Genomic DNA, 13,512 nt, shown 5'->3' with positions numbered 1-13,512 from the left:
TTTGAAATATGTCTCTCTCTCCATCAGCTTCAATCTTTGAGCTCAAACTTACACTTACAGCTACAGTTTCTGTGCTGCAACTTATCAAACTCTCACTTGTGTTTTTCCCTTTAGTGAGACTTCTCCTTGGGCGAGACTTGTGAAGCAATAACAAACATACCAGATGAAGGTTTTCTCTATAAAGTTCTGTTCATGAAATCGGATAATTACTACCTGAGCATGGCTAAAGCGAGCAAGGTTGGTCACGTTGGTACAAATGCATGGGACAGAAAATGAAAATACCAAAGTTACACTTTCAAAAGTGATGATGTGTCAGTGTTGTGTTTTCATCTTGCGTCTGCTGCCCCCTGGTGGATGCAAAATCTGTCAATGCATGTAGTATATTACAGTATAATTGTAATCAAACTCTAAACAAGAGGGTCCAGCATTTAATCTTTAACTCACTTGTCCTTTTTGTGTGTTTTGGGGCATTCTGCAGAGTTTTCTTGGACTAAATCCCCGTCCGTTGTTGACTGATTTTTTATTTTTTTTCATCCGACACATATGAAAACACACCTTTGCATATCGTTGAGCTGCCAGCTGTATTTATTAGAGGGTTGTTTACTAAAAATATAACTCGATATCAAAAGTGTAGCGGCATAAGTCCGTGCATGCAGCGTGTGCCATTAGAGAACTGCATCTTGGGACAAAGGGGATTGAGGGATCTTGATTCTCTTACTTAAAAGGACTAATTTTGTCTGTCTTGATTCCTCGAGAAAGCGGAAAACAAGGTTCCGTTATGGAGCGACCGTCCCACCCTTTCTTGTATCCTCCTCTCTGGCTCGTTTTGAGCGTTCATCATACAAAGGGATACAAACCAGGACGGGCGACACTGCCGTCAACTTTTCAAGGACAAAAGACTGAATTGTATTTTGTATTCATTAAGCTGCAAAAGGAACACACGGGAGTGACTGGACACCACCTTGAAGAACGTAAGACTGAAAGATGGGAGCCTCACAAATCCTGCCCCCCCCCACTGTACATAGCTTCACTTGGTTCAGCCAACAATCTGTTTCATTTCCACCTCTCGGTCACTAATATGCAAGGGCGTAACCATGGTGTAGACATTGGGGGGGGGGGGGGCACTCTTGATTATTATGCACAAAATTGATTTATCTCGTTTACAAAATTTGCAGCAGAATTCCAAGAAAAAAGAAAAGCCATGTTCATTTTTTTTTCATGCGTCTCAAAATATCTGTGCACGTGCCTGTTGTTACCAAATCATGATGGAACTACCTGCTGTCAGACTGGTAACGACAGGCCAGTCTGTGATGCTCAGGTGTCCGGAGGGGAAGTTGCATTTTAAATGTTAATGTAATAATGCTTTGTTTCCCACAAATTAGACACAAAAAAGCTTTTCTCTTTCTTTTTTTTTAAACCCTCAATGTCTGGCCTTCTCCCTTGTCAGCTAAACTGGATACTGCCACCGATGTGATCGCCGAGAACCTGGGAAAGCCGTGGCGCAGGCTGGGCCGGAAGCTGGGTTTGACCGACGTCAAGCTGGATTCGGTCTCCGCGAGGCACACGGACCTGGAGGAGACGGCCAGGGAGATGCTGAAGGAGTGGCGGAAGAGTCGGGGGGCCGCGGCCCGAGCGTCGGATCTGGTGGAAGCTCTGAGGCGCTGCGACCTAAACCTGACTGCCGACAAAGTGGTGGACAAACTTTCAACCCCCTGACGCGGACGGGTTGTTTAACAGATGACGCATGAACTCCGGGAGAGAAAAGGGAGATTTGATTAACCTTTTTTGAGAAAGCAATAAATAAAAATCACAAAAGGTCACAAAAAAAAGTTGGGCTAATGGTGTTCTGTTTCGTTAATTCTTCTTGATTGGATTAAATCCTGATCAGAGCCTAAAAACTGGGATTTCAAAGCAAATCTGATCCTGAAGATTCAGATTAGGGAATCCAGTCCCACCTTTGAATAAAAGACTGCTGAACCCAATAAAAGCTGTTGAGTGTTTCTAAACTTTATTGGGAAATCTGGAACCAGTTTGATCCTAAAAATCAGGCTTACCCCGATCCCACCTGTTATGACCCAGAGTGTCATAATAAAGTGCAGCTCTCCTCCCTGCCTGAGGGGGTTGCTGTTATATTTCGCCTTGCTCTGTGTCTGTTCTTCTTTGCAGTTGATTGGACGTCTGTGTATAAAAGGGATCCTGTGAGAGCCAGCCCGGTATCTTCTTTTGCCGGTCTCTCCAGCTTCCTACCGGGCCATGCTGCACCCCGTGGATTTTTGGGTGGTGGTGGTGGTGGGGGGGGGGTGAGAAGCCTTTTTGTTTGTTCATGTTTTCTCCTGGTTTCGGGTAGGGAGATAGGTAAAACACTTGTATTTGGTTTGTTTCTTTGTGTGTTCTAGGGAAGGTAGGGGACCTGCACAGATTGTTTTGTTTGTTGCTTTGGGCCACGCTCACCCTGAGGTTCATGACCTCGAACTGAAATAAATACCCCTTGTGAATGATAACGCCGCAGCATTGATCCTAATTTGGGAGGTGGGGAGACTCTTGTGTATGCTTTTTCCGGCTCCCCTAAGCCGGGCGTAACAGGGGACCTGCACATATGTTTTTTTTGGGCCACGCTCACTCTGAAGGGAGCTCATGACCGCGTACTTACAATACGTAACGATCGTAAATGATAATGCTGCGGCATTGGTCCTAATTTGGGAGGTGGGAAGACTTTTGTATGCTGCCCTCTGGCTCCCTTAGGCCGGGGGTAACATCACCTCAGAGGTGGATTTGAGGGAGAACACGTGTAAAAGTTTGAACAGCCTAACTAACTGCTCCCAAAGCTCTTTGTTTGATACAGATATAGTTACTCTAGAAGCTTGAATGCAAGTGGCAGCGTAGATGTCGAAGTACATACGAAGGGGACATTGTCATCTTGAATGTCACCCTTTGGTTTGTGGACTGCAGCTACAAAGCCTTGAGTTTGTAGACTTTGTGGTTGTCATCAGACAACATAAGTTACCGTATTTGGAATGTGGAGGAGACGTATAGAGACGTATAGAGACGGCGTATACATCACTGGTAGCAGCAGCAAGCTGTGAATCACAGTAAGCCCCCCCTAAATCATTCTCCACTTCGTCTATTCTTAACCTTCAATGGACGTTGATGTTTCCAGTGAACACCATGCTGCATTGAAGAAGAATTGTAACTGGAGATTGAGACCATGAAAGACTGAATGCGGTGTTAACTTTAGTGTTTGAGGTGCTGTTAATCAGCACTTTGAGCTAAGCTAAGCTAATCAGCAGCTCACTGCGGTTTCATATATTGTATAGATTCTGCCCACAAGGAAATACCAGTTTGCTTCCCGAAATGCCAAACTATTCATTATAAAAAGGTGTTTTCTGACTTGGCATAAAATCCAAAGAATAGTAATAAGATGCTTTATTTTTGGATCAAAAGATATACAATTGTTGACATTGTTTTATGTGACATGAGGATCGAAATGAAAGGGTATTTTTAAGTGAACATCTTAATCTACAAAGTGCCCATGCCTTTTGTCACTCCATTATCAAACAGTAGAAGCAGCGGGCTGCAAAACACCTCATGTGTTTCATCGCTGTGCTCATGATGTCATCAGGGAGGCGGGGCAAAGCTCAATTGCAGTTTCTGCAGAATGGAGAAAACGCGTCATTCGGATGGAGTCTCAAGAGGGACTGGTCATAATAAGTCAAGTCACATTAAGTGTCTCAAATCAACACTCATGCCTGTATACACAAAGTTTTGTATTTTTGTTCTGACCAGCTGCCCTCACAAGGTGTTTACTGTTGAATACAGTATTCCCCCAATTGGCCCTTACTACTTTGTTATATCACTGAAGTTTGACCCTCTTGCTCATATATCTGCTGCGCTGAGGCTTGTAGGTCAGAAACGCCTACTGTCTTACGAGTGCTAAAATGTGACCAGATGCATTGTAAAGCATTTTACCGTATATCAATTAGGATTACTATCACAATGCTGGCATACTACATATATCGGAATATACTTCATTTCTACTAGATTTTGATAGTGAGAGACGGACAGGGGCTATGATACATAGCACAGTCCCCATGATGACTAGACTCAAACCTGGGCTTCTTCTGCCGTGAGTCCAAAAGGGCACAGGCTGCATCCAGTGGGGCAGCAACAGAAGGAAGTGCAGTCCTACCACATGACTTCTTCAGATATATATATATATATATATATAAGGCCTCTTTTAGTATAAATGGACTATGGGGAATTAAGTTTTACTGTGGTTTTGTGTCTTTAAACATTTGCATAAACTTACAGCACTGGTACAGCCTGTTGAGCCTGGTGATGTCACTCTGGCTCATCTGGGTGGCCTGGCCCAAGGACACGTTGCTGTTAGGAATGGGCACCATGGTGGGCTGGTTGTTCTTGGAGAAGGCGTACCTGGAGAGTCAGCGGCGCCACAACGCATGGCGGGTTAGGATTGAGTTTCAATGGAAACAACCCCTGGTGCATCTAGGGAATTTGGTTCTTTAATATGTCATGTGGTTATGTTTAAGAGCTGATCCCTGTTGGTTCTGCTGCTTCCCCAGAGTCCCTAATGAGTTAACCAGTAGCTGTAACTCCTACAGGAAATACAAGCTCATTATGTGGTAATGATGAGAAACGGACAAAGAAACACTAGAAAGTCCTAACATCTCCACAGTGATAGGAGCTACATAAAAAGGGAAATGTTAGAACTAAATGACACAGACATGTCATCCATACTTCTCGTATTGCATGACGGAGCCGTAGTCGTAAGCAGTTCCCTGATTCAGGGTGGCAATCTTGTCGAAGTTGTGCCACTTGCCTGCGGGATGAGAGTATACATTCATTTAAAATTACAGACATTTCCCGCTTCAAAGATAAGTGAGAATATTAATATGTCTGTCCCTCAAACATGATCTCAATTGGTTTTGGCAAGTTTTTTAGAGTGCCAAAATTGTAACAATCAGTTCTCACCCTCACCAGTACATGTATGCTTTAACCATCTATTGGTCTTGAGTCCAGTCTGCAGTGAATTATTTTTTCCAGACAAAATGTAGTTAATGGGTTTTTAATTTCTCTTGGCTTGAGAAGCCGCGGGTTTAGCCCGACGCTCACAAGATAAATCCCCCCCCCCCCGAGAGCGAATGAAAACGACAATCCACATGGCCAAACCTCTCGTCAAATTGGCTGTTTTCACATTGATCTGAGCGCACAGTAGGCCTTTTTGATCTTTTTATCCTCAAACAATGAAATGGCCTCTGCTTCCAAGACGACCCCCAAAGACTTCAAACGACCAGTCATGGAGCAGTCAGGGAAGCTGCCTCACCGTCGATGATGTTTTCCCACTGCACCCTGATGTAGTCGTCCCTGTCGGAGCGGGTCTGCTCGTGGTTGAAGCCCAGGGCGTGGAGCAACTCGTGCTGGACGGTGCCGTAGTACAGGCAGCCCTGACGGCTCAGAGACACAGTCTGAGCGCCGCCCTGACGACCCACGGACGAGTAGCAGCTGTTGGCGCACAGAAAACACGGCAGGATGGAGAAATCGTGCAGAATATCGGCGTGTAGGATTGTGTCGTGTTCAAAAATGAAGAAACTCCAGACGGACAGAAGACATCTTGGATTGGAAAGGTAAAATCAAAAGTATTTAGTAAAGGGAAAGGTATTGTAATAAAAAGAACATCTCGGCTGAGGATCTGCTGGTTTCTGCCATGAACAGACCACAGAGAAGCTCTGACTACCCCGTAGTGCTGTCTCTTGTTTCCACCAACCAAGAACTATGGGTACACAGGTATTTATACAGGTCAGTAAAGGTGTGAAAGGCCTTGTCCAGGCCCCTGGTCATGTGACGCCTCCTGGTGCGGTCAAGTTGACTAGTTATTTACAGAATATGGTGGTGCAATGAGGTATTTCACTGGACGGTGCGTTCGACGTATCTCGGATTTTCCAAAGTTTCTCGGTCAATATAAGTGGTGCTATCAAGTATCGCATGCATGCATTTTGGTTGATTACACTAGATTTAATACAATCATAGCCGTGCATTGGTATTATTCTATTGACTAGCGTCAAACAAATGGAGGGCGGTTGAAGGTGTCGAACGTTGGAGGGTAAGGATGAGTTGTGACGCCTACCCCTCCCTGGACTCGATGCTCAGCCACTCGTTGTCTCCGTTCTGGTAGGGCCTGAAACGGATGCAGGACATCAAGGAGAAGGACTCCAGTCCACGAATGATGATGGACTGCTCTCGGGAGGCTGACAGTGGAAATATGACAGGTTGAAAATATCTCCTGCTGCAGGGCTTTAACTTCACCTGAATGATTTATGTTGTGTAATGTTAATTAAACTGCACAATGCACTTTGTCACTGACAGCCTCGGGTTGTTATTATAAGTATCCCTTTTAGGTCCTCACAGAGAAATAAAACATTTTTGTTCCCATAAGTCAACTGATGAGGTTGTGCAAAAAAATTCCTAGGGAAGGGACTGAAAAAAGAATGAACGTTAAAGAAAGACTCCCTGCTCACAGTAGTCGTTGGCGATGTAGTAGGGGATGTAGACCTTTCCATCGGTCCACTTCTTCCACAGGCAGTCTCTGGAGGTGCAGGGGTCTGCGTTCCTCTCGGCCTCAGACTTGATAGCAATGTCGCCTCCGATCAGGATGGGCTCGTCCGAGTCGGGGTCTGCGAGAGCACCGCGGGTGTTGGGGGGTCAGGTGGATTCACGCAGCAGTTTATTATTCCGTACAGATTGTGCAACGGTTTAGTTGTACGGTGTTGTTGTTGTTAATGTTGTTGTGGTGTTGCAGGGGCAACCCATTCTTGCAAAAAAAAATGTTGCATTCAATGGTACCCTTCTTTTGTGTCAATATGTCGGATGATATGGCCTCTGCAACAAAACGGTTAAGTTGGGGAAAAGCTTTACTCACTGCGGTCTCTGTTAGCTCTCTCCAGCAGCTCGCTCACAGAAAGCTCCCTGGAGGCTTCCTCCTCAGCGGTAGCAACATCTGCACAACATGGGAGACAGCAACAGCTGGACTATAGGTAGCTGAGTGAGCTCAAATATATATGTGTGTCTGAGTGTGTATATATATATATAAAGGGCTTTCATTTCGTTCTTACCTTTCTGTAATCGTCCACAGCAACATGGAAAAAGAAGGGCCAAATATATTAGGATTTTTCTTTTTCTGTAATTAACACTTAAATACGCTTAAATTGTACTTATAATGGCACTTTTCTATAACATGTTTTGAAACTGCTTATTTGATGAACATTGTACTTTCTTACTGTTACTGTTCTTATTGTTACCTGGTCTTCTGAGTTTGTATCTCTATGTGGAAATGCACTTATTGTACGTCGCTTTGGATAAAAGCGTCAGCTAAATGACATGTAATGTAATTATTAGGTTGATACTTAAAAATCCCGAGCCCAAAATCGCAAATTAAGAATTTCCCTCAGAGGGCCAGAGAGACACCTCAAAACGGCATATATGAATAGATAGGAAATACAAATACATTTAAATAGAAATCAAAAAGGAATAATTAATGATGAAACTATGCCTGAATGTGTTCAAGTTCAAAATATATCTGTGCTAGTACTTGATAAATCATTAAATATTTACCACTATTCTCTATATCTATCTCTCTTCCTGGACAATGTTCTTTACAAGGTGTGGCTGCAACCCTAAAAAAACCATTTCATTTTAAAGTGTTGATTGTTTAAATTTTAGGTTGTTGGAACTTGTTTTTTGAGGGTCCCCCTTTTTTTGCCACATTTATGATATTAACTTCCAATTGCGCTGTTTGGAGCCTTTGTGTCCATGTCGTGGAATATTTTACCTCGGCCCAGCAAGAGGACACCAGCAGCAGGCTCACGAGAGACCAAGAGGAGACCAACATGGCTGCAACTGACCTGCAGCGACCACAGAGCGCGAGGACGGTGAGGAAAGAGATGAACTGAAAACATTACTCGCACTGAGGAAAAAATTACAAAGTCATATAAGTTATGTGATATATTATTCCGGTGGGGTTCTTACCTGAATGTCTTAACAGAGAGTAAGTGTCCTGCTGTTACCCATTGCCAGTCTTATATACAGTCCAGGTAATAATGATCAACATGATATAACAGTATGCAAACACCACAGCACACCTTTATCACTAAAAATGGCAAATCCTGCAGTTGTGCATCTCGTGTGAAGCACTTTAATAGTCCCAGGTGTGTCAACTTGTGGTGCCAGCTTTTTGTGTGCAGATGTTGTAATAGTTGAATATATCCCAAGGTTCATCATTTGTGTAGTTTCAAAAAGCAAATTCTGAGGAAACAAAGCAATATGTTAACTCTATATATATAATCACATTGTAAATACTACCTATACACTCAAATGTCATTTGAAAATGGTCACCTTATTCACCTGTGGTGAAGATGACATTGTTATATCACTCTACTGCACTGTTCCTTTAGCCCAATAAAATATAATGTATTAATACATATAGAAATGGCCTGCATTGTTGTGCACAACAAAGAACAATTCTTAATCATACTCAAAATGTTCAAGCTCACCACAAGTGTTTTCCCACTTGCATTCTGGGATAAGAAGATTGACAACACAGTGATAAGTGATAAGAGCTGTTTTAACTCACTAAATGCTAAGGAAAGGACCTTCGATGCTTCCCTACTTAGTTTTTCAAAGAGGTGAAGCAATCGTGGTAAGGAATAGACATTAGAAGGTCATTTGTGTTGACTATTTGAATCCAGCATAGGCCGACTCTATAGATATACTACTATATGAGTTACATGTGATAAATTGTGCTACAAGAGCCAGTTGTTGGGTTTTGGCAAATGCACAAAAAAAGAAGACTGTTGTGTAATCTTTGGAATGGTGTTCCGGTCCGACTCACGTCGTGACAGATCCACTTCCTCCCGAAGGTATTGGATGGGGTCTAGCTTGAGTGGCACGTCACATAAGATTCCTAATAACCCAAAGCAGTACTTGCTTAATCTATAAATCTCCATTGATTCCCCTGTCCCCAATTTGCCCATCGCAACAAATTTTGGAGCAAGAAACTACATTGATGGAGTCCACTTTTCTTTTGTTTTTGAGAATTGTATAAATACCCCTGGATACCGGTGATATGTGTTCAACATTACAACATTTTTGCAATGGGTGTGAGGACATCTTGTATAATCCCGCTATCGTCCTGATTCCCTTAAAACCTCTTTAAACATGTCATGTTGGAGAGCCTGAGTTCAGGAAACATCGTTCACCCTTTCTGAAGGAAAAAATAAAAATAAAAAACCCACGCAGCTCTTATCAGTGTGGGACACCTGACCCACTGTTATCAATCTGCCCCCCACGCCCCTCCTGCCCATAATAGGAAACTGAGGAGATAAGGCCAGGCAGACACACTCTGTACGCGGCTAGTGGGGACGGTTCATTGCACCCACAGCTATCAGGCCCAATACATTTAATATAACTCAATGTATTCTCATTGTGCAAGCTGTGCTTTTTACACATTTATTTGTACTTCTAAATACACATTGTAACCGCTAAACCGCTAAACCATTTTTTGTCACGGTTTGGCCTTGTATGTATCCTGTTTTATTTTGTAGTTTTATGTCTCTTGTTCCTGGGGTTAGCCTCACTTCCTGCCTTGTCCTGTGATTGTCTGCAGTGCCTGATTGTTTCCACCTGTGTCCAATCACCTGCACCTCCCTTGTGTATTTAAGCCCTGTGTGCCTGGTACCCGCGTCATTACATGTTGTTTAATGTCCCCTGGTGAGTGTGCATGTTTCTGTTGGCTTTTGTCCCCGTTTTGGGAATTCTTTAAATAATACCCTTTTAGAAATCTGCATTTGAGTCCTCCCTCCATACCTGCACCACCTGGCCTATGACATTTTTTGCAAAAATAATTATTTGTTGAGATATACATAAAACACAAAACTCTCTAATCTCTTACAAAAGCAAATACTTTGGGGAAAATAATTTGAACTTTTCTATTTTTGCATGAAGAATTTATACACAAACACCACCTTATTTTATTTATACACAAACACCCCACACCGACTTCACACTGAAGTGCTGCACACGTAGGACACTGTTATCCAAAGTCTTTGGCATTATCATTTAGAGCCAGCTGTGAAACACAAATGCAGTTAGTTTATCATCAGTACACTCAAAAGTGTAGTTTGTTTTTTAATTGCCAAGACACAAGCTGTTTTTTAAAAATGTTATTGCTTACAATAAAAGCAGATTGCTGCTTGAAAATAAATTCTCACACTTTATTGCAAAAGATTATGTCTTATAATCCACATTAGACCAAGTAATTAGATCAAATCGCGAGCTGGAAGTGATTTAGAATGCCAGAATGCTGAATGAATGGACCTCCAGGGACACGGCCGAGTCCCCTGCTGAGGACGTCACTTCGACTTACGGGACTGCTGGCGTGTACTCTGACAAAGACGATATCGGTTGGTTGTGACCTGCCCGGGGTTCTAAATGGATCGGACCATTGAACTGTGAGTCAGACTTTATTTTGTGTGTGTGTGAATTTTTATTTTTTTACAGCTTCTTCTATTGTTTTTGATTGTTATTTATATTGCCCCCAAAAGGGTATATATTAGAGTCAGTAGTCACAGTCAGTAAACTCTTACTTCTAATGTGCAACTGGCTGCTATTAAGGCTTTGATACTTATATTAAAATACGTTCCTTTTTTAAATATTTAGTCGTTCAGACGTTTTAAAGGTGCTAATCCCACTTGGCATCATACCAGAATAAATACATGAATGACTGAATATATGCTTAGAAAACCTACACAGGTGTGATGGAAGAATACAAAGGGAGGAGTGTGTGTCCATTGAACGTGTCTTTATTGTCGGATCTTTAGCTAACGTGCAGATGAGTTCACATCTGTTGCTGCAGCTGTTCAGAGAGCAGTAGGAGACGATCTTGGTCCTTCTGCGTCCTGTCAGGACATCTGGGCAGCCTTCTTCTGTAACAGGGGACAGCACAGAGGATCAGGTCAAAAAGTGAGTGATGGTGTAACATGGATATTCACACAGGGCTCATGTGGACACTCACAGCAGCTGTAGAGCGTGTTGAGCCTGGCGATGTCGTTGCGGCTCATCTCCTTGGCGTTGCCTAAGGACACGTTGGCGTTGGGGATGGGGACCATGGTGGGCTGGTTGTTCTTAGAGAAGGCGTACCTGCAAGAGGACGCGGGCCGTGGAAGGGGGAACAGAAGTGCATGCTACACATGATGACCCAAAGCAGGGCAGAGGTGGAGCCATTTGGTCTCACTTGTGGTACTGCATGACAGAGCCGTAGTCGTAGGGAGTTCCCTGGTTCAGGGTGGCGATCTTATTAAAGTTGTGCTCCATTCCTGGTAAAAAAGAAGAGGAAATCTAGTTGGCATTAAAGTTACATTGCTTGGTTTGCGTTCACTCCGACTGGTTCTATAACAGCAGTGACCCAATGAGCTCCTGCTTCCTGGAGGGTCAATGATTTGTTCAGAAAGTGGTGTTGTGCCTCTTTCCGTCCACTAGGGTTCCCCAGAGAGCAACCATACTGCCACTCAAAAGCAGGAGATTAAAACAAAATTCATTGCATTCATCATTTCTTAATCCTGAACAAATTTGAACATGCATGTTTTCTGTAGAAGTGAATGCTTTCAGGAAGCTACCCAGTGTTTTAAAGTCACTGACAGACGTGAAAGAGCCGGCAGCTCCTTTTCAAAATGAATGCATAGTCTGCAGCTCACTGGCTCTCCTCTTTACTATACGAGAAGAACAAATAGCTGCAGTACCAGATATGACGTTCTGCAGCATGACTCTGATGTGGTTGTCCCTGTCGGAGCGGGTTAGCTCGTGGTTGAAGCCCAGAGCGTGGAGCAGCTCGTGCTGGACGGTGCCGTGGTACAGGCATCCGCTGCGGGCCAGAGACACCACCTGCTTCCCACCACGACGGCCGACGTAGGACCAGCAGCTGGACGGGGTCAGAGATGGGTGGATGGATACAGAATGTCTGTCAAAGTGGCAAATACACCAGCTACGTACTGAGCAGGTAGCTACATGAGCTATCAGAATAGATCACGTACCTGCCTTCTCAGCGTGGGGTTTGTTAGATAACTTAAAAAGAGAAGCCTGGATGGGGACTGTAACAAGTCTGGGTTCTGGGGGAGGGGTTCCGGAAATGAAGAAGAATGCAAGGTTGGTTATGAGTTTGGATTTTTATTGTTTTTGTTCTGCTCGCTGACTCTCGGTCGCGACGTTCAGTCCCGTTGGCCCCCGTTCTCCCTTCTCTCTCCTACAGGGGTTTTTAAGCACAGGCACAATCAGGTTCTACCTGATTATCATTGTTCTCACCTGGCGCCGTTCCCTGAGCCGCTCCCCCTCTTTCTCCTCTGCAGCCGAGCAAACACCACGCCCGCCACCACATACCCCCACCGTCCGACTTAGGCCGGGGAGCCGCCCCCGGCCTATTGCCCGCCTTGAAGTTAAAAGGCTGTAAAGCCAGATACCACCGAGCGATCCGGGCGTTGGTATCCTTCATGCGGTGGAGCCATTGGAGAAGGGCGTGGTCCGAACAGAGGGTGACCACCGTGGTGTACCTGGCCTCCCTCCTCGGACAAAACGGCCCCCAGCCCCCTGTCCGATGTGTCGGTCTGCAGAGTAAAGGGGAGAGAAAAGTTAGGGGTGTGGAGGAGCGGTTCCCCACAGAGATTCTGTTTTACCTTCTCAAACGCCCGCTGGCGCTGCTTCGACCACTGGACCGGATCTGACGTACCCTTCCGGGTCAGGTCGGTCAAGGGGTCTTCTAATCGTAATGTAAACAAAACAACCAAGTGTGTGTATAAGTGTGTGTGTGTTGTAGGGTACTTGGTGTGTCCCTAACTCCCTCCTTATCAGACTTGTGTTTGCATGCTCGGCACATCCTGCTTCCCCTCTGACCTTGAAATCTTCAACAAAACAGGGCAATGATTCTCCAACTTAGCACTAGGAAAAAGCTTTTGATTATCAGGTTAGAGGAGGAGAGACATGCTACAAACTACATGAAGTTACAGATAAAAGTCAACGTCACACTGGCTCTTAAAGTAGACCGGTCAGAAATAGAATTGTAGAACATGAAGCTTTGTGGATAAAGTGCACCGTTTGACCCAAACTGCATCATCATCATCATCTAAAAGAGATGAAGTAATACTGGTGGGGAACAAGGTGCTTAATAACTCGGCTGAGGTGTAAATAAATGCACAATTTGACCTCCTGACCCCGTCTTTGTGACTAGCGGCTTCATATGTGAGGCAGGAGGTCGTTGGTGTGTGTGATGGTGACAGAGGCCGTTGATCGTGCATTTCTTTCAACATTTCAAAGTGTTGACTAATAACCAAATGTCTCACTGCGCTGCCATCACCGCTCCTCTCGCCGTGGTCCTACCTCATCGTCGGCCCAACAGCAGGCGGCCAGCAGCAGCAGAGCCACAGCTGAGAACCTGAACACAGACATGCGAGCCAT

General features: G+C 44.3%; 2 protein-coding genes across 2 annotated transcripts; both read right to left on the bottom strand.

Annotated features, from left to right (window-relative positions):
• Nucleotides 1–3,396: 3,396 nt before the first annotated feature.
• LOC134127354 (hatching enzyme 1.2-like) lies at nucleotides 3,397–7,906 on the bottom strand. Its single transcript, XM_062562083.1, has 8 exons — nucleotides 7,844–7,906; nucleotides 6,935–6,995; nucleotides 6,534–6,689; nucleotides 6,143–6,263; nucleotides 5,342–5,520; nucleotides 4,756–4,837; nucleotides 4,307–4,431; nucleotides 3,397–3,648 (listed from the first exon to the last, which is right to left on the bottom strand). Coding segments are annotated over exons 1-8 (786 nt in total). The 5' UTR covers nucleotides 7,904–7,906; the 3' UTR covers nucleotides 3,397–3,646.
• A 2,964-nt stretch (nucleotides 7,907–10,870) lies between these two features.
• Nucleotides 10,871–13,512, bottom strand: LOC134127328 (low choriolytic enzyme-like). Its single transcript, XM_062561990.1, has 6 exons — nucleotides 13,435–13,512; nucleotides 12,258–12,307; nucleotides 11,808–11,986; nucleotides 11,303–11,384; nucleotides 11,084–11,208; nucleotides 10,871–10,994 (listed from the first exon to the last, which is right to left on the bottom strand). Coding segments are annotated over exons 1-6 (516 nt in total). The 3' UTR covers nucleotides 10,871–10,992.

The sequence above is a fragment of the Pungitius pungitius genome, chromosome 4 (genome assembly GCF_949316345.1).
Source record: "Pungitius pungitius chromosome 4, fPunPun2.1, whole genome shotgun sequence".
In the NCBI taxonomy this organism is placed as follows: domain Eukaryota; kingdom Metazoa; phylum Chordata; class Actinopteri; order Perciformes; family Gasterosteidae; genus Pungitius; species Pungitius pungitius.
The sequence above is the reverse complement of the archived record's forward strand: the minus strand, read 5'-3'. Positions and strand labels throughout refer to the sequence as shown.